Raw genomic sequence first — 26,223 nt, forward strand, 5'->3', positions numbered from 1 at the left:
TTTTATTTCCATTTTACTTTTTTAAGTTGAAAATATCTTTCTTAAATAAACTTAATTTTATTACAATAATATATTGTATTTTTATCACTTTTCAAATTTGTTAGTTGAACATTTTTTTTTCACAATTTTAAACTTGAATGTAGTTTATATTTATTGTTTTTCAATCTTTCTTACATAGATAATAACATTTAAATAGTAGATATGTTTTTTCAAAAAAAAAATGGTAGATATGTTTAAATTTAAATCAAGTTAATCTTTTTGCTATTAACATATAGATTTTAATTAATAATTTAAATTGTAATGTCAAAATATAATTTGTTCATTAGGTTTTTAAAATTATTTAAATCCTAATATCTAAAGTTGATTTTAGCTTTTTTTTTTTTAAAGATAATTTAGTTTTTTTAAATAATTTCAATCTAACAAATTACTATTAGTTTTTTTACCAACTTGGCAAAATTATTAAATCTCATTCGTTAGTTACTTATGTGGAAGTGAATTTTTTAATTCTAAAATAAAATAAAAATCTAAATTTTAATTTGTCAAAATAAGACCTTTGCTTATGTGGCGCGCCGAATGCTCTACAAAAATGTCATCAATACGGGTTGTCCTTAACATGGCGGCATGTAAAGATTTAGAAATCGAACAACTAGATGTGAAAACAGCCTTCCTACATGGTGATTTGGAAGAAGAAATATACATGGAATAACTAGAAGGATTTTAGGTTAAGGGAAAAGAGCACATGGTATGTCTTCTCAATAAGATCTTGTATGGCTAAAAGCAAGCTCCGTGGCAGTGGTATCGAAAGTTTGAATCCTTTATGAAGAAACATAAATATCAGAAGACGACATCAGACCATTGTGTGTTTGTTAAAAGATTTGTAGAGGGCATGAAAATTTGGTTTTCACAGGGAATATACATTGAGAAGCTACTTGAGAGGTTTAATATGCATAAGTCAAAACCGGTGAGCTCTTCACTTGCTGGTCATTTTAAGTTAAGCTCTCAATAATGTCCTACAAGTGAGAAAGAAAAAGTAGACATGAATAAAGTTCCTTATGCATCCGCAGACGGTAGTTTGATGTACGTTATGGTCTTCAGTAGCTGTTGTTAGTACATTTCTCTCGAATCCAGGGAAAGAACAATGGAAAGCTGTAAAAGGGATTCTACTGTGTCTACGGGGCACATAAAAAATGTGCTTATGTTTTGGTCAAGGAGACCCCGTGTTAAAAGGTTACACAGATGCATATAGCTAATGATTTTGCTTGATTCGCGACAGTCAGTATCAAGTTACATGATGATTTTTGCAGGGGGGGCTATATCATGGCAATCAAGGTTACAAAAATGTGCTGCATTGTCAACAACAGAAGCCGAATATATTGTTGTGACAAAAGCTTTGTAAAGAGCTCTTGTAGATGAAGAATTTCCTACAAGAGTTAAGAATTAAACAAGATAAGTATATACTTTACTGTGATAGCAAAAGTGCTATTCATCTTATGAAAAATCCTACAAATTGTCACGGGATACTTTGTGGACTAGTTTTTTTTTTCTAAGTTAGGAACTTAGGAGGTTCCTGTGATGGCGCCTAGACCAAGTCTAGACCAGCCTAACACTCAAGCAACAAAGAGTAAACGCACACAAGCAAGAGACAACCACCAACAACGTAAACACTTTATTATTTTCATGGCTTAAAAATTACAAGGAGTTTCTCTCCCTAGAATCTCTCTCTAGAGCTCCCCAAAATCGATGCCCAGCAAATGAATGCCTTGGCCTATTTATAGGCACTGACTACAACCTAGTCAGATAGGATAACTACTAGGGATGGCAATTTAATCCGGGTTCGATTCGAGTCCGATTCGATCCGAAGGAAAAAGTTCGATTTGAATCCGAAATAGAAAAAATCCGAATTCGAATCCGATAAAAAAGTCCGAGTCCTAATAGGATTCGGATCGGATTCAGACCCTGTGAAGAGTCCGATCCGTGAAGAGTCCGATCCGAGTCCAGTTATTTTATGTATATGGGCTGTAGAAAATGCTAACTATAAAAGCCCAAATGAAAACCCTAAAACTCTAACAACCGCCTATTCCTCTATTTCCTCCTAATTTTTCATTTCCTCTCTCTGACTTTTACCCATCTCTTTCTCTCTCCTTAATTTTCATTGAAAACATACCCTCATTACTCAATACTCATGATAACATCCCTCATTACTCATGGCTAAACTACATCAAGGTCATCAACGTATACAATTAGCATCAATTTATGAAGTTTTCGCAATGCCGAAGATAATACTCAAATATCAATGCTTGCACATCTTCTTAAGTCTTGATCTAGATTTTTATGTAAATAGTTTGTACTCAAATTTCAGATCTGAATTTTGAAGGTTTGATTATATATGTCATATATTTGTTTGTAAATTTAACAAATTCGATTTTAGATAATTTCAGTCAATGTTTTTTTTTTTACCTTTATGGCTTTATGTTTCTTCATGTTTAATTAAGCACCATTTTCTTGTGTTAACATTCAAAGATATTGAAAAAAAAAATATCAAAATGCCTTGAAATTTCCCGAATTCGAATTCGGAGTTGGAGTTCTAAGACTCCGATTGGAGTGGATTCGGATGCAGATGATCCGGATTCGGAGGCGGACTCGGAGGCAAATATACGATCCGTTTGTTAATCGGATCGGATTCAGACATTGTAGGGTCCGACCCGAATCCGATCCGTTGCCATCCCTAATAACTACCCACTACGCCCACTACACCCATGCGGGGTAATCGACGACCTTGCCTTGGTCGACCAAAAAGTGACTGTGATAGTCGGCCACTATCCTACCATCGAAAGATTGTCTACCCAAAGCTTTCCTTGGTGGACTATTTATAATAGGGACTCCTTGACGGTTATGCTTAGTCATCGTGGTTTCATTCGGTTGCCTGAAATCAAGGGATTGGCTAAGTAGTGGGGATACTGGGCGGTCGAGGTAACCACCCACGTTGCACCACTCTCCCTAAATTGTCGGGACGGTTATGCTGAGGTGGCATGTGGCTAAGTATGGTTCCTAAAATATAGATCCATGATATTAGTGGGTTGACTAACGGTTGTCTTGACTGTGCCTTTGACGTGGTCAAACGGGAACGCGGTTAAGCCACTACGGGGGCGGTTCTTATAAAATAGGAGCACCAGAGTAGTGGGGTGTAACCATGAACGTGGGCATTTATTCTGAGAGGATAATGCCACATCATGTGGAAGTTACACCACTCACATAGTGACCCTAGAAAATAAGAATACTTACACTGATCAGGCGATTGAGCGCCATAAGCACAAGGAAGCATGCCTCCTAAAATGTAGGAACATGACACAGTGGGACTTGGCGGTTACCAAGCAGTTACAAGAGCATGCTGAACGTGGATAACTTCCTTGAGTACGTGGACAAGTCCAGATACATCCAAGTAAGCATCCAAGTAGTGGGCAGTTACTAGATCATGGGTGTAGTGGGTAGTTATCCTATTTGACTGGGCTGTAGTCAGTGCCTATAAATAGGCCAAGAAATTCATTTGCTGGGCATCGATTTTGGGGAGCTCTAGAGAGAGATTCTAGAGAGAAACTCCTTGTAATTTGTAAACCATGAAAATAATAAAGTGTTTACGTTGTTGATGGTGGTCTCTTACTTGTGTGCGTTTACTCTTTGTTGCTTGAGTGTTAGGCTGGTCTAGACTTGGTCTAGTTGCCATCACTAGGGGTGAAAGTAATTTGGATAAAAACCGAAAACTGAACCAAATTATCAATTTGGATTGGATTTTTTTTTTTCAATTCGGTTCGGTTTGGATTAATATATTTGAAAATTCGGTTTTTCGGTTTGGATTCGGTTTCGGCTTTTTAAAATCGAAAACCGAACACCAAACTGAATTTTATGTGTAGCCTAATTTAATTTTAAGTTAAGGCCCAAATTTACAGCCCATCAAACACCTAGCCTAGGCCTTTCCATATACATAGAAGATAATAAAACCCTAATTCTACAGCCCTTCCATTCACCGCCACTTATCTCTTTCTCAGTCAATCTCTCTCCTCCAAAATCTTTCATTCTCTCATAATCTTATGGTAGATTCTTGGTAGATTCTTCATTCATCATCTTTTCTTTTAAATTATTGCTCAATCTCCATTTTTATTTTTCAATTCCCCCCAATAAAATTTCACAAATTCACAAGCAACACTTAAAACAGTGTAATTAGATCTACGAATTTGATTTTTACAACATACAAGTCTCCAGTGTTTGCTTTTGTAATTTTGATGATTTTTTATTAGGTAATGTTGAACATGGATTTGAAGTTCATGATGAGCTAGGCAAGTGCATTTGCAAGAAGAACAAGACATTTGAATATTTATTTATGTAATTTGTATGTAATTTCAAAATTTGCCATTAAAATATGTAATAAAATAAAATATGAGATTTTTTTGTCAATTATATAACTTGTTCATTTTTCTTTAAATGTTTGTAAACCTTAAAATTTATGTCAATAAATTTCAGCTTATGACTTTGTAATCCAAACAAAAAAAAAAACGGTTCCTGGATTGGATTCGGTTTTAGTAATTGAAATTCGGTTTGGATTGGATTGGACCGAATTCTAATTCGGTTTGGAAAATTCAAAACCGAATTAATTCGGTTTGGGCCTTAATCCAAACCGAACACCGTATTTTCACCCCTAGCCATCACGGGAACCTCCTAAGTTCTTAACTTAGAAAAAAAACAACTAGTCCACAAAATATCCCGTGACAATACCTCCATGCCCTTTCTAAACATATAGACGAAAGGTATCATTGGATACGAGAATTATTTGAAGCCAAGTCAAGCTATTACATTTGGAAAAGATCCATATTGACCATGGTCAGATATATGACATGCAAAGATGTTGACCATGCAGAAACTTGATGTTTGTTGAGAAGAAGCGGGTTTATCCAAAATCTCATAATAATTCGCAAAGGGAGATTTATTGGTTATATATTCTTCTTTATTTGGAGAAGATTAAATTAGTAAAATAATAAGAGAAATAGAAGGAGAGAAAAAGGAAAGTAATAAGAAAGAAATAAATAATTAATGGCAAATTATTTAGCGTTAATTTGCATCATTAGTTTCCTAGTATTAGGCTATGTAATCAGATTGATTGTTAATGGATTCAGAAATTGTAACATTGTAATCATATTCAGAAAAAGAAACACCTTAAATTTTAAGAGTATAATATACTATCAAATATTATAGTTTATAAACACATTTTGAGTTATTATATTATAGAAATAATTGTTAGTCTATTTTGTTTATACACGAACGGAAAACGAGTATTATTTTCGCTGCAAGATTATTTATGATCTTTCATAACATTTTGTTATTTGTTAGTTAATATAATATCTTGTGAAAATTTGTCTAACTTTTGTTTTACAGATCGCGTCAGCTTATCGTGATGACAGCTCATTACTTTGGGCGAGTTTCACTTTTGAAACTAAAGAGAATTTCAAGAACATGAGTGAATAACTCATGGAGATCGTCAGCCAATTTAGACATAGGAACAATATTTTCATAACACAAATGCTTTGCTTTGGCATTTTTCCAGCAGAGCATGGTTGACCGATATCAGGGATCAAATGTCTCACTTCTTTTTGTAGAGTAGTATATCAAATTGTATTCGACAAACATATATAGTAAAGTTGTAATTGATATTAGATTTCATTTAAATGATAGGTTAGAGCCAATTAGCTATCCCAATGGAGATGCATACGCGGATCTATGTTTGAAGTAATGAGGTCAAATGACCCCCTTAAAACAAATATTATTACAAATATTTGAATTACGAAGAAATAATAAGTTATTTAACATTAAATTTTTTAACATGAGAGAAGGGATATAAATTTATGATTAAGATATCAATATCAATAATTTTATGTGTTAATAATGTCTAATAATATATACGAAGTTTCATGTAATTTGTTAATCTATAAATAACTATTACATATTTATTTATTTTTTAATTTGAACCCAATTGTATAAAATGCTAGATTCGCCATAGTGAGATGTATTCGATAATTTTAAAGAAACTGATAATTTAGTTGTAGTTTGTAGTATTAATTTGTATAGTAAGTTAATTGAATTAACAATACTTGTTTATTATTTTTTATACTATTTTTTTCATTAATTTGGGTTTCTTGTGTTTAATTTGCTATTTAATAAATTTTGGAGTTTATGATTCAACCTATAATACCCCGTATTTTCATGCATATTTTCTAATTAATTAATTAGGAATTATTTTATAAAAATGTATTTTAGTAAATTTATTATTTGGAGCCAAAATAATATTTGAATTTTGGCGCCAAAAGTATTTTGAAAACTAATAATTATTTTGGATAAGATTTATTATCCATTTATCTTATTTCAAAAACCGAATTATTTATATATTTTGGATATTTTAATTAAAGTAAAATAATATTTTATTAATTATATTAGATGGTCGAAAATTCCCAATACTTAGCTAGGGATTTTGGATTTTCCATGTTTGGAAAATTTGATTTTTCTTAGTTATTTATTGGTGAATAATTGGTATTTAATTAATTATTCTATATTATTTACACAATAATTTTATTCCTTAAAACCGAGAAAAATCTTCCTAAATACTTCTAGAGAAATCTGAAAATCTGAGCTATGGGAAGCTCAAGATTTTCAGCCTTGATGAATTATTTGGGGGAATTTATGTTGGTAAAATTGTATTTTTTGTTATCTCCCAAAATCTCTTATTTTCCTTAATTTTATTTCTCCATCTTCTTAATATTTTATCATCATATTTTCTTGCCTTTAATTCTTCTTAATTATTCTCCAAGTAATTCCAATTGCCATATTATTTTTCATGACAAACATACCTTCCATATTTAATTATACACAATCACCTTAATATCAAAACCTTCCATATTTCTTTTATTCACTTCTCCAAGTAATCCCATAAACCCTACTTGCCATAATTCTTCCTACATTTTCCTAACAAAATTCATGCTCACACTAGCCTAAAAATACCCCTTCAATTCATGATCAAACACTCACTCTAATTCTCTCTTATTTCTCTCTCAAATTCTTTTCTTATTTCTTTTTTTTTTACTCCTTGCGCACCACCTCTACCGTGCACCACCACCTCTCCGACACCACATGCCACCGCCCTCCACCTCCAGCACCACCTGCTGCCGCCGGCAGCCTCTCTTGCCGCCACGTCCTCTCTTCTCTTCTTCTTGGTTTCTTATCTTTTCTTCTTCTCTTCTCTTATTCAATTAATTATAATTATTATGGGGATTTATAAACATTATTATGAGTAGTTTTAATTATACAAAATTAGATTTATAATGATTATGAGAAATTAAATTAAAATGTTCATGTACATATAATTGGGGGTTTTAATTTAATTATTGTGATTATTTGTTAACCTTATATTAATTAAGGTTATATTTATTTGTAGGGTGTGTTTTTCCAAAAAAAAGGATCAAGGTACGTTAGGTGGTTAGATACCTTGAAAGTGATTGGTTGAATAAGCATGTTTGAATGGTTTTTATGATGATTGAATTAAATTGAATTGAATTATGATTTATGAAATAAAAGTATGTTTAAATAAATTGGTTTTGATAAATAAATTGGAGTATTGATTTTATATCATGTATTAATTAATTAAAATTATTATTTATGTTAAAAAGGTTTGATATTGAAAACATGTTGAATTTAATAAAAGGGAGTTTGAATTATTATTTTAAAGTTTGGAATTATTGGATTTAAAAAGGATTTTTTGAATCATTGAATTATTGAATTAATGCTTACAAGCATGTTAGTAATCCCACTATGCGGATTTGGTTTATTAATAAGGCCTTGGACTAGCCTTTGTATGACGGGGGCTTTCCTCAAGAATAGCCTTGTAACATAAGGAGACTAGCTTGGGGGGTGTGCACACTTGGGAGAGGAATTGGTTTTAAAGTAATTGGAATTGGTTTTATTGAATATTGATATTGGTTATTGAAATTGGTTTTGGATTATGAGTTGGAATTATTGGTTTAATTATTGGAATGGATGGAATTGATTTCAAAAGCATGTTTGCAAATAAATTGAGTTTAACTATCTTACACTTATCGTACTTAGCATATTTTGCTAACCCGTACTTCTTGTTTTGTTTTGGTTCGCCCTGTTTACCGTAATGGTAAGCAGTGTTGACTAATTTCAGGTGGAGTCAATGATTGAGCATTTGGAGTTCTGTGAATGGTTTCACATAAATTAGGAAATTTTGGTCTTTGTATTTATTTTGAGTACTCATGACAATGGTTACTATTTTAGTCTATTATCAAATAAAGAAGTTCCGCTGCAAAGTATTGGTTTATTTCGTAAGTTTGAGTAGCCTTGTGTAATCACGCGGCAGTAATAAGCCTAAGTCTATCTCTACGGTATAATTATACATATTATACTAGTATTTCCGTAAAGGGAGATTTGGGGTGTTACAAAACTCTTGTTCAGTTGGATGAGCTTGCTAAACCTTCTGAAGATTTGCAGATGGGTAAGCCCTAAATTTCTTCTTAATGTATAACTCAACAGTCATGAGTGAGGAGCTTGCAGAGAGTGAAGAGCCCTAAATATTAGATCTACAAAGCTAATAATCATATTCGTCTATATGACTGTTAGCTTTGCAGATCTAATAATTCACTCCTAATTTTGTGCCCCGTGCGATGACCGGGTTGTTTATTGAATTTTAAGATAAAATTTTAATTTATATGTCAAATTTTAAAATATATCATTGATACAAATTTAGTTAGATGTGTTTTTGTGACGACTTGCTATCTAGTAGGCATATAATGACTAATAAAAATATTGGTCGAAATGTTCAATTGAATTTAATACATTACAAAAATGAAAAATTTAGCAAAAAATAATAAAATAAATAAGCCAGTTGGGTTGTCCCGAACCCTAAACTTTGGGCAAGGGTTGAACATTTTTTGACTCGTAACCTGAAGTGACCCAATCCGAGATGACTCAAGACCCGACCCTAATTGACAGGTCTACACAGTAATAAAATTCTATTGGATTGTGAAGTATATTAAACAACTTCCTTCGCTTAAAAAAATATTATGATATAAAGATAAACTTTTTTGATAAATTTTTAGAATTATAATCTAATAATTTTTTGGAATAATTTGTAAATCTGAAATATTGATATTTTATCGAAAATAAAACTCTAACTTAACAATTTTATCCTAAAATTCTATCTAAATAGAATTCTAAACTAACTTTTTTTTATCTTATGAAGTTTTTAAAATCTATCCAACATGGCGCGACACTTGACAAAAAGTTAGAACGCCAAGTGTCGCTACCTCGTGACCTGGCTAAAAGTTTAGCTTTATACATTAGTTATATGATGACTTTATAGCTAGGTTGCTTGCACAATCCTTAGTAAAAAACACATACACAAAAATAACATTAAAACCTTTTAAAAAACTTTATAGTTACCAGATACCTAAAAAGTTTAAGTTTGTTTCCAAAAAAAAGGTTAATTAGTTCAATATCAATAATTTATCAACCAAAAAAATATATCTATTTACTTATTTATTGACACGGTAAAAAGATTGAAATAAAAAAGAATTAAAAAATAAATTCCTAAAAAAAGACAAAAATTATATATGACATCATAAGTGCATTTAGCGGGAAATTTTTTTATGAGAAAATGACACTTGTACAGTTTGGGAAGAAGATGATGTCAGTAATTTTCTGTTATAGTAATAGTTAATAGATAGAGTTATGAGTAATATCTCTACAACAAAAGTAGATTTTATCTTTTTAATTTAAGAAACTAGAGTGTATCCGTGCTAGCGCACGGTATATACGTAATATAAATATTTAGAAAGATAAATAACAGGAAAGGTAGAAGTTATAAACAAAAAATGATGGAAATTATTTAATGGGAGGTTTTGGCCCAAAAAAAAAAATATACTAAATTCATGAGAGTTGATGATTGAGGTTTTAAAGAAATCTCATTAACTGAGTCTGTAATTATATTATAGATTTTTGTTTTAAAAATTTTATCATACATGAAAAGATTATCTTGTTCCTTATAACTTTATATGGGTCCACTTTTTCACCTATTACTTTTTGTTCATTTTTATTAACTTCTTTTTCCCACTTCCTCTTTTTTTTTTAAATTTTTTTTACCCCCACCCTCAATTGCATCATACACATGTTTTTGGTTATTAGATAATTTTTTCTCTCTTAAAAAAAAAGATGACTTTTAGTCTTATAAATAATTCAAAAAGGTATGATAATTTTTTTAATAAAAATTATGTTTCAAATAAGTATGATGATAATTTTATTTAAGTTGGGTTAGGATTAGATTATAGAGTTTTGGCCTTGAAGCTTAGAGTAAAATCTTTACAAAAGTTAATTTTTTTAATTTTTTTTCCTGAAGAATGTCTTTTTAATTTTAGATATTGTAGGTGTCGTTCGAAGTGCGCCTACGTTAAGCATGTTGTGAATATGCTTGACACTCATAGGAAGTGGGAATTGACATTACGATTAGGGACAACGATTAGGGACAAGTAAAGTAGGGAGCCGCCAACAAGTTTTTAAGGAAAGTAGGGAGCAACCACGATTAAGGGACGACGATAGGCAACAACGATTGACCCGTGAAGGTTACAACCCATTCATAATCCATGAGATTACTAACACCATATGGTTTGAAACCACGAAAGGAGGATCGGGGACGATGGTACGAAGTGAGTCATGGAGTCACATTCGCCCGTATTGGCCTCTACTCGATTCTTATAATGAAAAGTATTCCTGTAATCTCAAAGGCATACAAACAAAATATTCAATTTGCTCCAAACTATTATTATGCTAAATTAGTTGAATATTAATGCACACAAAATTCTAATTATTAGCTATCACTTGATTAAATAACAAGATTAAAAGAACCTAAACCGGTTATCCAAATTATCTTATTAGTCGTGATTTTCAATTACATATTCCCTTTAACATGCAATATCGTGATTATAATAACAATAGAATAAACATTAATATTGGAAGCAATTTAACCATAATAGCGTTAGTCAAATCAAATAATAATAAACCTAATCATGATACTAGCAATAAGAATAAAATAAGTAATTAAATTAATTAATTACTCACATTCCGCGCGTTCCTTTAAATCGCTACATCATGAATAAATTGTTAGTAACTTCAATAAAAATAAATCAAATGAAAATTAAATTAAATAAAAAGTAGAGTTGATTTGGTCCAAACCCTCAGTTAATTATACCTTTCACGCCTTGGTTTAAGTATAGAACTTCGGGTTTTGTATAGATTCCTTGGAGTTCTTAGAGGAAGTATTATGGAAGAATAAGGAGGCTAGAAATCAGGTTAAAGAGGGAGAAGATAATGATTTTTGGTGTAGGGAGAGAGATAATGATTTTTGGTGCCCCGAACTGAAGAAAGGAGGGGGGTATTTATAGAGGAAAATGAGCAAAGGGAACACACGGAACCCTAAAATGATAAAACCCTAAAAAAAGGTTACCGCGACACGTTAGCCGTATGCCGCGATACGGCAAAATCTGGCGTGACACGGGATAGGTTGGTGTAATGCGGGGAAGAAACAACCTAAAAGATAAAACACGTGTAGGTACGGACACGGAAAAACACGTTCCCGTGGGACGGTATGAGCGTCGTGACATGGAAAACTATGCCGCAACGCGGCAAATTCCACCATGGCGCGACACATAATGCCGTGACACGGTGGATTTTTTTTATTTTTAGGTCCAGATTCATTAGCGCGTGAGAAATGGGGTGCGAAAAAGATGCAAGAAAGCACCGTGACATGGTGAAAAATGCCGTGTCACGGCACCAAGCCCCGTGCCACGTCATTATCCCCCGCGACGCGGCAATTTAGCTAATGCGCGGTAATTTCAGTTTTTTACGCATTTTTAAAACTACAATAACTTTTGATCTGTAACTCGGAATAAGGCATATACTATATCATTGGAAAGCTTATCAAGTCTTATTTTCAACCCAATTAGAATCAGGTAAACATGGTTTGTAGATTTTAAGATATGACCGTTTTAGTGAAAGGGTGTCGGTTTTGGGCCGAGTTTAATGTTTGAGTCATATCTTCTTCGTTTTAAATTCGAATTGGGCTTATGATACACCGTTGGAAAGCTTATTGAAAGGCCTATCCAACAAAATAATAATTGGATCAAAATATAGGGCCACAAAATCAGTTTCTCTCAATTTTGTGATGTGGATACAAAAAGTGGAAAGTAAGTTATGGTGTGGGGAAATGAGCTAGGAATTGGATTGGTTTATGAAATGTATTGGATAAAACATGGATTTAAGCACTCCAAAGATTAAATACTCAACCCGACTAATAATGGCGGTGAAAGGTTGTTCATCATCTGGTTTGGTTTTGGGGAGACATTTTTAGGTGTCTACAAATATATACTTGTTTTTTTTTTCATCGTACATGAAAAGATAATCTTTGTTTTTCAACCCCATCTTGAATAGCATCATATAAACGTTTTTGGTAGCTTTTGGACAAAATCATAGCCAATATTACCAAATTTTGTGAAAGCCTATTCTTATGTGCATATATGCGATATCATTTTAATTTAGTGGGGTCTTCAGCCATAACCATGCATGTATATGTGATATAAAAACACGAAATTATTAACGTGAAATATGATAGTAATAATAAATTAAAACGTATAAGATCTCTTATAAAAGTTAAGATCTAAAATATTGGAGTACATAATAATTTAAAATCATATAAGTATTTGCTAAATAGTCTAATTAATGACTAACTTAATAATGAAAATCTAACATCATCAATGATTATTTAATGAAGTATATTAAAACTGCATAATGGATGATAATTTCGAAGCTTGAATTTCCCTCCGCACTATGAAACTTGTTATCTTGATCATGAAATTAAGCCTGCAATATAAATAGATTTTTAAACAGCTAATTAGTATATTATTTTTAAAATAAAGTAGCTAATTTTTGAGAAAAATTAGATAGATACCTTTGATTTTTTTAAATGTGTTGTTGCTTGAATCATTATCATCTTATCAGATTCATCATGAGACCGTTTTCCATTATCCTTAGTTGTATCTTCTTCTTTATTTGTTGTAACTTCTTTGTCTTTCTTCATATCAAATAGTTAGTGTAGGGAATATTCCAAGCATCATAACCCCAAGCTTGAACCCCACTGTGATCATACACTTAAGTATGGTGGCGTCCAAAGGGAAAGAAAAGAGAGCAAAAGAGTCGCCAACAAGTTTTAGGAACTTGTAAACCGTTCACAAGGTGAAGGTTACACCTCTTAACGATTCATGAGATCGTCAACTTCATAAGGTCAAGAACCAAATAGGGTTCGGGGATGAGGGTACGAATCCAATCTACAAAAGAAAGGACCCGCCCTATAAAATAGGCCTCTACTTTATTCTATTCGTATTCATGTGCGCTTTTTGACTAACATGCAAACATTAAGTTAACCCTAAACCTATTTAATCTATGTTGGTTGAATATTAATGCACAAATAAAACTATTATTGGGGATCACTTGAATTAAAATCATATTAGCCTAAACCAAATTATTAATTATCTTATTAAGCGTGATTTCAAATACAAATTCCCTTTAAACATGCATAAAAGGTGTGATTAAGCAATAACAATAAATATAAATATCAAGCAACATAATAATTATCATAATAATAATAATCAAAATCATGTTAAAAATAAAGCTGAAATATAATAGCAAGATCCTAGGCATGATACTAACAAGATTAATAACAAATCCTAGTATGTCACTAAGCATTAAAGATCAAAGCTTTAAACCTAACATGGTACTAACATGCTAATAACATGATATTAGAAATAATAAGAGGCACCCTAAACATGATTCCAGAAAACAATAAATAACATCCTAACATGATACTAGGAATTAATAAAATCTAATAAGCATGCTTTGTACATTGAAATAAAATATGGAGTAAGCTAATTTACTTACTTTGAAGCCTCGTACCTCTTTCTAATAACAAAATACACGCGTTAGTAAACTTCAATGAAATAATAAAATCAAAGAATTAAATTAAATAAATTGAAAGAAAGAGTTAAAAAGTTTAGACTGGATTTGGGACCAAACCTTCAGAAAAGTATAAACCTTTCACGTCTAGGGCGAAGGCAACTTCGAACTTGGCTAGGTGTTTCAAGATCTTGTGAGTGCGGAATTGTGTTTGCAAAAGGGCTATTTAGAAAGAAAGAGAAAGAAAGCTATATTGCTCAAGAGAGAAGAGAGAGAGAGAGATTGTGTGATTAAAAACGGAGATTAAGGACCCTATTTATAAGAAAAATAGTCTGGAAATAGGTAGAATTTGATAAGGAATAAAACTCCACGTTGTCGCCGCAAAACCAACTTGTCGTTTGGCGACAGCCTGGATTCCCACGCGCTTTCCACACGGAGTCCACTTATCAATCAAAATTGACTTGTAAAGTCCGTATGAAAACTGAAATTGTATTTTTCATAAAATAATATTTTATTCCAAATAAAAATTATCAAAATATAATTATTAATTCTAATTCTATTAGGATTTAAAAGAACCTTTTAGAGAATTCTAGAAGACTATAATTAATCCTAATAACTTTAGGAATAATAATTAACATTGGGCCCTCCCCTAGATCATTGGGCTGCATGTAAAGATCAAACCGGGCCCAGTTTAGTATTTTGGCCATAACTTCCTCAATATTCATCGGAATTGGGCTTATAATATATCGTAGGAAAGATCCTTGCAAGCTCCATCCAACTACACTAATATGGACCCTTGTCATGGACCAAACTAAACTGGATTGGCTATTTTCATAAAATAGAGTTGTTTTTCGAAAATAGAAAGAAAGATTTTAATAAAAACTAACCGCAACACTTGAACTTTCACACTTTCACTTCATTCGATTATGATTCGACGCAAAAGGTATTCACCACTGGGTTTGGTTTTGGGGAAACACAAATGGGTGTCTACAGAAGCCCCCACTTTGACTGAGTTTGGAGAAACGCATGTCTCGAAAACAAAAGTCAAAGTATCGATAGAGACGGAGACTGATTCAAACGTTTTAAGATCCCAAATCATTCTTGTTACGCCGATACATGCAAACTAGCATTAGTTAAACAGATAAAAGAGTTACGAAACGCGTATCCTGCACCGTCGAACACACGTCTTTGAAGTAACCGTTTTTTGTTGCTGTATTTTATTTTGACGACCTTCTACAAGCTGGAGAATGCCATCTCGCCTGAAGACTGCTACGCTTGTAACTGCCTCCAATTTCCGCTGTGATAATCTTTCGCAAGCCAGGGAACACTATCGAAGAATGCTTCGCTTGAAACGATCCTCTTCCGCTTTGTGACCATCTTCCACATCTTAGGGAACACGATCGAAGACAACTTCGCTTAAAATCACCTTCAGTTGTTGTGATAATATTTCGAAGAAAATTATCGAAGATTAACGCTTGCCGATCCTTAAAGCTCGCTTGAACTTTGCTTCTGCTATGCCAGTACGTCGACGCTTTTGCTGCTTGTGAACCATTACATCGGTGCTGTTTAGGCTCTATTAGCGAAGTGAGACGATATTTTTACCAAGTCGATCACTTGATTTAAACGTAATCGAGCCGATCATTAAATCATGTCAAATTTCTTAGAGGGGCTAACTGGTGTACCAAGGAACCCAAATTACTGCACGAGGTCCACATAACCCTAATATGGAATCCTATACTCTGTCGCCGCTCCAGCGCTAGCCGGAACTGCTTGTCGCCACTATTTCTGCTTGTCGCCAAGCGACAGGCTTTGTCGCTATGCGACAAACTTGTCGTTTGGCGACAGGGTCGGGTTTTTTTACCCTCCCTTTCTTCTTCATTTTCCGCTGCTGCTGTTCTGTTTTTCTCATCTGCTCAAAACTTCAATCTTCTCGTTCACGCTCAATTCTCAACCGAATTCGCTCAAACTTGTTGCAAATCAAAGTTTATTTCATCTATTTTCCCGATCTATGTAAGTTTTACTCAAACTCAACTCGATTTTTGCTGAATTATGCATTCTTTGTTCGTGACTTTCCTGAAAATTCGAACATGTTCTTGCTTAATTTGCTTCGTTTGTTGAATTTTATGCCTTAAATTTGCTTGATTATGCTTATACATTACCTTGGGAGTGTTTTGAGACTTGTTTGACTGAATTTGGTGAAGAAATGAGCGATTCACCATTGTTGGACCTCTTGAGGGCGTGAAGAACAATGTGACTCGTTCTTTGTGTTCTTACTAGTTCTTCTTGTACAATTTGTCACAATATTTGTCATAGTATTGCAAGAAATTGTTCGTTTGCTTATAAAATGCTAGTTTTGCTTAAATTGAATTTCTGCTATGTTTTAGTACTACGTACTCTTTTTTTTTGTGAACATTGTTTTGGGTGTTTTAGTCCCTCGGGAGAGTTACAGCTCGAAGACTGGTCCGACTGGATCTGCACCTGAAAAAATAACGGAGACTCTGGATGGGTGGAGCTCCGCCTCAAACGATCAAGTTAGAAACTTGAAGAAAGGTAAAAAGTGCGGAAATTTAGGTGGGGATCTGCTTGGATTCCAAGCTCAGATATTCTCTTATGTGAGAGAAAAATGGATTGTAAAAAATGATTGTGAATGCCTCCAAAATGGGGGAATATCTCCCTATTTATAGAGTCATGGAGAAAAGTGCCCTCCACTAGGTCATTCTGACCTAGGGCAGGTGTGCTGCGCCGCAAAAAGAGCGGATTTGGGGAATTGGGCCCTTGAAGGTCGCAATTCTGATAATCTATCTGGGTGTGCCACGTGTCAGCTGGAGATTGGTCAAAGAGGACTTGCCAGCCTCTGAAACGTGGCATGCCCTCATTGGTCCTAGTGTCAGGGGTAAAAAATCCCCCAAACATTTGCCCCTCACAGGGGGCACGTGGCAGGCCATGTGGCGCCTGTGACACGCTTCACCCTAGGAGGGGTGAACAGTAAAAACGGCTAGATTTAACGGAGGTACCTCCGTTTCACCTGCCTATAAATATGGATTTACTCCCTTTCTCTCCTCTCACTATTCTTCATTCCTTGACTTTTTAGAGAGAAAAAGAGATAATCTAGAGAGAGGTGCTCTGATCCCGGTTGCGTTCTTGCAAATTCCAGATTTTCGTGTGCATTTCTCAACGTCACCCGGTCACCAGTTGTTTTGTTTTCAGATTTTTCAGAGCTTTCAAGTAAGGTAACCGCCTGTACCTTTCTTTAAGCTTTTTTCTTATTGTTAGTTTTGGTGGGAATTTTTCCTTTCCTCCTTCCTCTTATTTAAGTCCTACTTTCCCTTGATTTAATCAACCATCCTTTTGTAACATATTACAGCTCCATTGTAGTGTTCTTCATTCACCAACTATCATGTAAAGTTTTTGTTTCTCGTTCTCCTCAATTTTTGACTTGTGCGTTGGAATTTTTAAGCCCATGATGCAATTTCTCACCTTCCAAACTTGCGAAGCTTAAGAAATCAAGAACATGTCGCACCACAAAGAAAGCTTTTTTCAATTGCAATGAATACGGTTCTTCAAGTGGCTAGATGCAGAGTTACACTGTCGTCACCTTGCTCTCCTCCGACTAATGCTAATGTCGCCCTTCAATAAACCATGCTCTTCTAGATACAGTTAAAAGTGTAGATTAAGTGACAAAGTACATCCTCCTCTAACGTCCGTCTTAAATGTTCGCTGACGTAGGTTATCGTAGAGTTACTAACTATACCATGGGGTTAGAGTGTGGAACTTCTCAAAAGGGTGGGCACACCTTAGAAAACCCGATACTATAGGGTTACTATATAGAAAAACCCAATTGTAAAAAGCAAAAGTAGTGGAAGAATAGGAGGAGAGAGAGTATTATGTTGGGTCCACTAAGTATGAGAAATGAATTAAGTATTGAAAAAGCTTTTCAATAAAGGAAATGGATCAAGTATTTAAAAACGGCCGGAAAGGAAAGTGGAGTAAGTATTTAAAAACGGAGGGAGCAGCTCATAAGTACACTGCACATTTTTTAGTTGTGATACAATGATTACATCATTACACTGATTTTTTAGAGAAAATCTCTATCTAAAGTGTCTTGTGCCTATTTCGACTTTAAGGGCCTGTTCTAATTTACTGAACTAATGTGAACTGAACTGAACTGAACTAATTGGAGCTGAATTGAAATAAACTGAATATTTTATGAGAGTAGGAAATTTGGAACTAAACTAAACTGAACTGATTGGAGCAGATCTAAACTGAACTGAACTGAAATTAAGCTGAAAAAAACAAGCCCTAAGTGACTTTTGTTAGTCTTGATTTCAATTGGGTATTGGCGTATTGACTAAGAACTATATCAAAACCAACAAAACTTAAATAAATATTATTGACACGAAACTACATAGGTAAGCATCGGATACAACTCTTAATTACTCTATACTAATTGAAATTACTAAGCAAAGTTAACTAACCTTAGATATTTTGTACTTTCAATTAACAAGACAATACTACTATCTTAAGGGTAAACTATAATAACTCCAAATTGAACCAAAAATCTTACTTCCAAAGTGATTTGGCCATTGGGGGAATGAGTGGATAGTAACATATGAACATCAATATCAATCTCAACCCATAAGATATTCCTACTTTCTCCATTCTCTAATTCAATCTCCACATACTTTCTTGTGTTTCAACAAACAACAATCAAATTCAACCAATTTCCCCACTTCTCAAAATCCAATTCATCTCACAAAAAAAATGACAATCCTAAACTATGTCACAGTATATTCAAGCGCAACACCAATGTCACAAGACTCACCAACACCATCACCACCCAACACAATACCATCAACTCCGCCGGCACGGCCGCCTACCAAAATCTTACTTCCGAACAAGAAGCCGATTAAATGGAGCACCGGCGTTGCGCCGGGTGAATACGGTGGCCCACCCACCACAACCAAGCTCCGGAAGTATTGGGGTGGAGAAAAGGAGGATCCAATTACATCATCTGACTTAATTTGGAACAGAGATTTTATGCCTCAGATGGAAAAGCTTGTTCAAGATCAATCCCAAGTTGATGATTCTGATTTATTTCCTGCTCCTCCTGTTGAGGTAATTTACTTGATTAGTAGTATTACTTTTGTTAATTGATTTGATTAATTTTAAAGGGATTTTATTCGGACAAATTTTGGTTCTGGGCTACTTATATGTTGATCAGTAATATGTTTTGAGCAATTTAGGTGTTGTTTGGCAATACTTTGATTTGTGATTTTATTTTGGTTCTGGGCTACTTATATGTTGATCAGTAATATGTTTTGAGCAATTTAGGTGTTGTTTGGCAAATTTTGGTTTTGGACAAAGTTAAAGCGATATCAAATGTGCCCTTAGTTTGTGGTGGGGTTTTGGGAATTTGAGATAAGGAAATTTGAGACTGGGTCTCGGAGTCCTTGCTTTTGAAGATGGACCATAAGTGTTGGTCATTGAGAGTTCGCTCCAAAATTCCACATCTTTTGAAGTCCAAAACTAGTGGACCGGTAATAAAATTACTAGAGGGGTTTTTGGGGGAAGGGTTTATAGTTTTATACGAATAGCGGATCAAAATCAGACAATTTAGTTGATTAATGTCTTTAATGATGACACTCTTTGGGTTTAGCATGAGACCCGACACAACATGATGTTATTGTGCGTGGCCGTCTGTAAATATAATAGCACGACACAATTAGCTTATCTAGATAACTACGTAAAAATCAATGCAATACGATGAGTCACTTTGGACCGTCCCATCCATTTCTTTGGTTCGACTTCTGTGAATAGCGAATCGGATCTAACCTCCGCCCTAGACTAGCACCATCCTACGGCTTGATTTAGTATGGTTTGACTAAAATATCTCGTGAATGGTTAGACAAATTTTGGATATAATTTGCCCTAAATATTAAATTTATTGGCCAACATTCAATGATATCATGTTGTTTGATCTAAGATTTGCTTTTCACTCTCCTTATAGAATATTAATACCTATAAATTTAGGCTTTTCAACCTTAAAAATTATCGCGCATTTTCGTACCTACTTATTTGAGTCTTAGAAAAAACATTTCTCACATGAACATATACTTTTTTTTTTTTTTTTTTTTTTTTTTTTTTTTTTTTTTGACAAAACACATGAACATCAAATATTAAATTAAATAGGCAATAGCTAATTAAATTAAATTAAAAATAAAGTACAAATATTGCTAGTGGTATTAATTAATGGTCAAATAAACGGACAATTAGAATTTAAGGAGCCATCATTTTCCAATCAAAAATCGGAGCGTCTGTGTATGAGCCGTTTAACATCCAACGGCCCACATTCATATAGGAGCGGACTTATAACGTTTGAATCCCTTCTCCAACGGTCGAAAATATTATAAACCTCAGCTCAATTTTCTATCTTCTTCATCAAAATTTCTCTCAATTCCCATTTCATCTTTTCAAGAATCACATCAAATTCGCATCTCTCTTTCTTTCTCTCTCTTCAATTTCTTTGTAAATCTTCGAATTCGAAACCGAAATGAGCGTTTTACAGCAATACCCAGAAACAATGAACTCACAAGATCTTCAAATATGGAATAATGCAGCATTTGATAACGGAGAATCAGAAAATTCTGCAAATGTCAAGTTTTCTTGGTCAGGTTTGAATCCATTATCATCAACTAATCTTTCTCAATCAATCGAATCCGATTCGACTAAAGAGAATCGAACCCCTTCAATGGCGGAATCACCGGTTTCTTTGAAATCTTTATCCGATGGTAAGCCTTTGCAAGATAACTTTGTGATTAGAAATGCTCAAAACATCCCAATTTGTAAGATGGGTGTTTTAGAAAAGGGGAATCAACTCGAAGAAAAGGATATCGATATCGAGATTGAGGAGATTGAGAAGGAGATTAATCGGTTGTCATCGAGGTTAGAGTCGTTACGTACTGAAAAGGCGAAACAAAATGCCAAGATGATGGAGAAAAAAGGAAGAATTGTTGCTGCTAAGTTCATGGATCCGCCAAAACAGAGTACTAGAAGCTCTAATGAACAGAGCAAGTTTGAAGATTCGATGAGTTTGAGTGCTAAATTGAAGACTCCGAGAAGGGGGTTAAGTATGGGGCCGGCCGAGATCATGAGGAGTGTGAGAAGGGGCATTAGTCTCGGCCCGGCGGAGATTTACTCGGCGACGAAGTTGAAGCAATTTGGGAAACAAGATGCTGTCACCCCTGGTCAGCAGAGTGCAAACAGGAGGAAATCTTGTTATTGGAAGTTACATGATGTTGATGAATTGAGGGTTACTAAGGAGAGAGGGAAAAGTATGAGTTTAAGTCCAAAATCGCGGTCGAAAACCGCTGTTAAAGCACAAGTGCCAAAGCCTGCTGCAACTACAATTGGGTCTAAGAAGACAGCAAAGAAAGAAGATGCTGTTATTTCTTCAATTCAACCAAAGAAGCTATTTGCTAAAGATGGTGAGAAATCAGGTCCAGCCAAGAAGCCAATGAAGAGTGGTAGAGTGGTTCCTAGTAGGTATAATCAGGTCTCAAATGGGGGGAATTCGGCGGTGAAAGAACTTAGGAAGAGGTCATTGTCTGAAAATGAGGAGGATTATAAGAGGTCTGATAAGAAACGCGTTTCGTTAACAGAAAAGACTTCAGGAGGAGATCAATTAGCAACAGAAAGTAGAGTGAAAAGGCGGTGGGAAATTCCTAGTGAAGTGGTTATTCAAAAGAATGTTGATCACAAGACTCCTTCGTCTGTGTCGAAAATGGTTGATATGGTTCCAAAAATTAAGAATCTGCGTTGCAAAAACGAGAGTCCTAGAGACTCCGGCCCAGCAAAAAGGGTGGCTGAGTTAGTTGGGAGGAAATCCTTCTTTAATACTGAGGACGGATTTGATGAGGAAGCTGAAGAATCTGTTTGTCAGGCTTTGAGTTTTGCTGAAGAGCAGGTTATCCAAGAGTGTCCAAAAATTAGGATTATTCGCCATGTTAATGAGAGTCCACGAGATTCAGGTGCTGCGAAAAGAGTGTCTCAATTAGTTGGAAGGAAGTCATTCTTCCACAATGATGAAGATGAGATGCCAGTGTTTAGTTTTGAAGAGGATGATAGTGATGAAAATTGAAACAATGGAGATGGAATAAACATTTTTTTCTAATCATTTTGTTTGAGTTTAGATGTCATTGTTGATATATATAAGCAGTAAGGAATGCAACTGGGGTACAGCAAGCTTAGCTTGTGCTTACCTCTAATAGTTCTACTTGTCTACTTTTGTTGTAGTTTGGCTTATCTTGGGTTATAAGAGTAGAATGATATTGGATTATGTGCTTGGAAGTTGGAAGTAAGCTTGCTTTTGCTGCTTGCAACTCAGTTGTAAAATGAATTGTGTGAATTTTTGGTCAAATAAATAATTTTTGTTGGTGAAGTGGGTATATAAATTGTTGGCTTATCTTGATTAATTGATTTGTCTAATATTTCTACATAAGTTAAATTCTTAAGCTTTTGTTACTCGAAATTATCTGCTTAATCTAGCATTGCCAATGAAAGCTATTATGATTATTTTAACTGGTGAAACTAGATGTCACCACTCTTGGTACATATTAGGAACAGACCCTTTGTTGCCCTGCAGTCACCTTATTTAGTCACTTTTTCAAATATCGGACTCAAAAATCGCCCATTATTTGCATCTCTCCACTCCAATTTATTCTACAGCTATGCTAAAACTATGCAAAATAAGATGGATGCTTTATTTTTCATCTACATTTAGTACTGCTGCTGACTTGTATCATGAAAACAATCACATAACTGCTGATTCCTGAACAGGAGTCCTCTGGATTTCTAAGCCTGAATAGAGTCATGAGTCTTGACAGGTATGCTATGCCTCGCAGCAATTTTTCAATCTTTATATGAGTTCTGCTTAGCCAATGTTGGCGGGTAAGGATACTGACTTCTGGTCAATGTGTTACAGTTTAGAAGTTGATCTCAGTGCTTCTCTTAAAGCAACTCCAAAACCAGCAGTAGAACAGCCAACTGCAACTGCCAAAGTATGCTTATTGACATTAAATATTACTGTTTACCTTCTTAAAATCACTGCTTATATAGTTCGTCACATGACCCCATAACCAGAATATGCAAGTCCGTACTCAAAGATGGAAACTGGCACCCACTAAGCGAGAGCAAGAGAAATGGGATAAAGCAACTAAGGCTGCAACTGGAGGCAGTGTAAGTGTCACTTGTCTGACCTAATTGTTCTGCATAGTTGTTCCAGATACCAATATTTGATTAATGATTCATAGACTTTGTTAATATGTGGAGTGCTTAACTTCTCATTATGTTGTAGGATGTGATGCTTCGCGAAATAAGGCAGCCTCGGGGGGATCCAGAAGTTCTAGCTGCCCAATCAAGAGAGCAGTATTACAAGGTTGAGCTATAACAGCTTTGTTTCACTTGCTGACTAGAACTGAGACTTTAGGTTGCCTTATCAGCAAATTTTTTTTTTTTTTTTCCCTTTGCTTTCATGCTTCTGGTGACATTATGAATTCCTCACTGAAGCTATCACTTCTGCAGCTGAAGAACAAACTGCAACTGCTAACAGTGGGAATTGGTGGTGTTGGATTAGTTTCATCTTATGTTTCTTACTCTCCAGAAATCGCTATAAGGTTAAGTATCATTGAGTTTTAAACTCCGATCTCTGTCCTTAGTTGTTACTTTGTGGTGATAAAGGTTGGGATCAGTTGAGCACAAAGACATTGAAGCCTTATACTATCCAGAGGGGGAGGAGAGAGGGAGGGGAAATGTGGGGGTTGAGAAGGGAGATTGTGACATGAACTTCATGATTTGATGTACTGTGTGCAAGAATCTATACTCTAGGTGGTTATTTCAAAAAAGTATCTCGTTCACAAATCCTTTTGCCTTACATTGCAGCTGAAGATACTTGCCATAGAATTGTTTTGCTACATTCCTACACTTGCAATATTCTGCTATGTTTTGCATTGTGCCAGCCCTTCTGGTTAAGTCCAATAGTGGCATATGTGATACTAGCTAAGATGCATGGGTTAACTGAACTTAGATGTGAAGAACCACTGCTAATTTTTTTTTTAATTACTTTCAAGTACCACAATTTGACTCTTGGTTTTATACTACGTGTCTTTTGGAGTAAATTAGGGCTTCAAAAACTCCTTTAAAAACTCTTGACATCCTTTGATATAAGATTCCTAAAATTTTATTTGCCTAACGGATATCCCTTAATAACTTACAGTTTTGGTGCTGGATTTCTTGGTTCATTGGCCTACATACGGATGCTTGGCAACAGTGTAGACTCCATGGCCTCTTCAGGATCTAGGAGAATGATCAAGTATGTGCTGCTTTTCTTCTTCAGTTTGCCAGCTTTTATTTATCTTCTGTAGCACTGCATTTGCTGTGACTTTTCATGCCTCTACCTGATGATGTCTTCAGACAATTTAAGTGCTTCACATATGATTTTGGATCTCTGTACTTACTTTTGATGTTCCATTTGAGCATTCAATAACAGCTATAACTCAGTTGTTTGCCCGAAGCACCTTTAGGCTGTAAGCATATTTAAGGCTGCACGAGTCCAAATTTTTTGTTTAAAGTTTTACGGGTGCAGAATGACATAATATTAAAATTTGAACTACACCAAAAAAAATTACCTGAGGGAGCCTGTCCCTCAAATAACAGAGAATTTGGAGATACAAAAGTATAGTTTTTCTAATAAAATTAGACAAATACAATTGGAGGGATAAGGAGTCTTTCTTACAAAAATGTAATAGCTTTGCATACTTGGGCCTTGATAAGTTGACAACACATATTTCTAGTAGATGTTGTGTCCAATGTCAGATATTCAGATACGTACCAACAATCTGATAACTGCATCTCTCTTCAGTTCATGCAACAAAGTATTGATACCCTAAATATCACTTTTGCATTCCCTAATATTGGCTGTGAAGAGGCAGCAATTAGAAATTGATAATTAGCAAATTTTGAATCATAAAACCATCCCTGTGATGCAAAAATTGTCCTCAGTCTGTCAGTTGATACTACAAATTATCTTCCTTCTGCTCTCATTTTAATCACTTTGAATCTAAATTATCTGGTTTCCTCTATCATTTGCTTGCAGGGCAGCAGTTGGGCAACCTAGGCTATTGGTTCCAGTTGTGTTAGTCATGATCTATAATCGTTGGAATGGGTAAGTAATAGTCCGTACATGCTTGTTATATACTGATGTGATAGTGAATGCAACGGGATTATTGTTCCTCCAACAATTATTTTCCCAATTGGTTGCAGGATTGCAGTTCCTCAATATGGACTTATGCACTTGGACTTGATACCAATGCTAGTAGGGTTCTTCACCTACAAAATTGCTACATTTGTACAAGCCATTGAGGAAGCGCTGAATATTGTGGGGAAGAACCCAGAGTCAGAGACTTGAGCTATATTCAGTGTGCAATATAAATTTTCCAGGTTATTATCTTTCACTCGTTTTGAGATGCAAACTTTAGCTTTGCCATTTATACTCGTTCAAAACCAAACACAATTGTCTTATTTGATGCTTGATTTGAATTTGCGTTGTTTGAGTATTGTATTGCCATAAAAGCTCATGTGAATTCGTTAATGTGGCAAATGCTGGTCCTAATTTAATGACTTGCATTTTCCTTAATGGCTTTCAGATTTAAAACAGCGGGCTTGGAGGGCATTCTCAGGAATCATGAAAATCCACAAGTACGCAACTACAGCACTGATAGTATGAGAAATCCAATTATTACATTAATATTACAATTATAATGTAAGGATGTTGGATGTAATGCAGTAAACTTTGTGGGAAGAATGAATAGATTGGTGACAAGCTTACACTGAGAACAATTTCACACATTCCAACCCCCCTCCCCCTCCCCCCCCCCCCCCCCCCCCCCCCTTCCTCTTAGCTCAAGAAATCAGTCCAACTAAAAAATTAGGATTATGTATACCAGAAAGGTTGTGGGGCAACCCTCGCATCACCGTGTTCACCGGAACTCATTCCTTTTGCCATGGCCCAATAGCATATTAGCATAGGAGATGTCTGGATGAGATTATTAGAAAAGAGAGGTTGAAAAGAGAGGATGAGTGATGCACAACTTTGACGCTTAATACCTTCAATTG

At 34.7% G+C, this 26,223-nt stretch overlaps 1 protein-coding gene across 1 annotated transcript; it reads left to right on the top strand.

Moving 5' to 3' along the window:
- Nucleotides 1-18,646: 18,646 nt before the first annotated feature.
- On the top strand, nt 18,647-25,952 carry LOC145620980 (protein CONSERVED ONLY IN THE GREEN LINEAGE 160, chloroplastic-like). Its single transcript, XM_081675720.1, has 10 exons — nt 18,647-19,170; nt 22,891-22,937; nt 23,036-23,111; nt 23,194-23,289; nt 23,408-23,488; nt 23,635-23,726; nt 24,326-24,421; nt 25,205-25,273; nt 25,372-25,548; nt 25,755-25,952. The coding sequence occupies exons 1-9, from the start codon at nt 18,817-18,819 to the stop codon at nt 25,514-25,516; spliced, it is 1,056 nt and encodes a 351-aa protein (XP_081531846.1). The 5' UTR covers nt 18,647-18,816; the 3' UTR covers nt 25,517-25,548; nt 25,755-25,952.
- The last annotated feature ends 271 nt before the right edge of the window (nt 25,953-26,223 follow it).

Source organism: Chenopodium album, chromosome 27, assembly GCF_948465745.1.
Source record: "Chenopodium album chromosome 27, dcCheAlbu1.1, whole genome shotgun sequence".
In the NCBI taxonomy this organism is placed as follows: Eukaryota; Viridiplantae; Streptophyta; class Magnoliopsida; order Caryophyllales; family Amaranthaceae; genus Chenopodium; species Chenopodium album.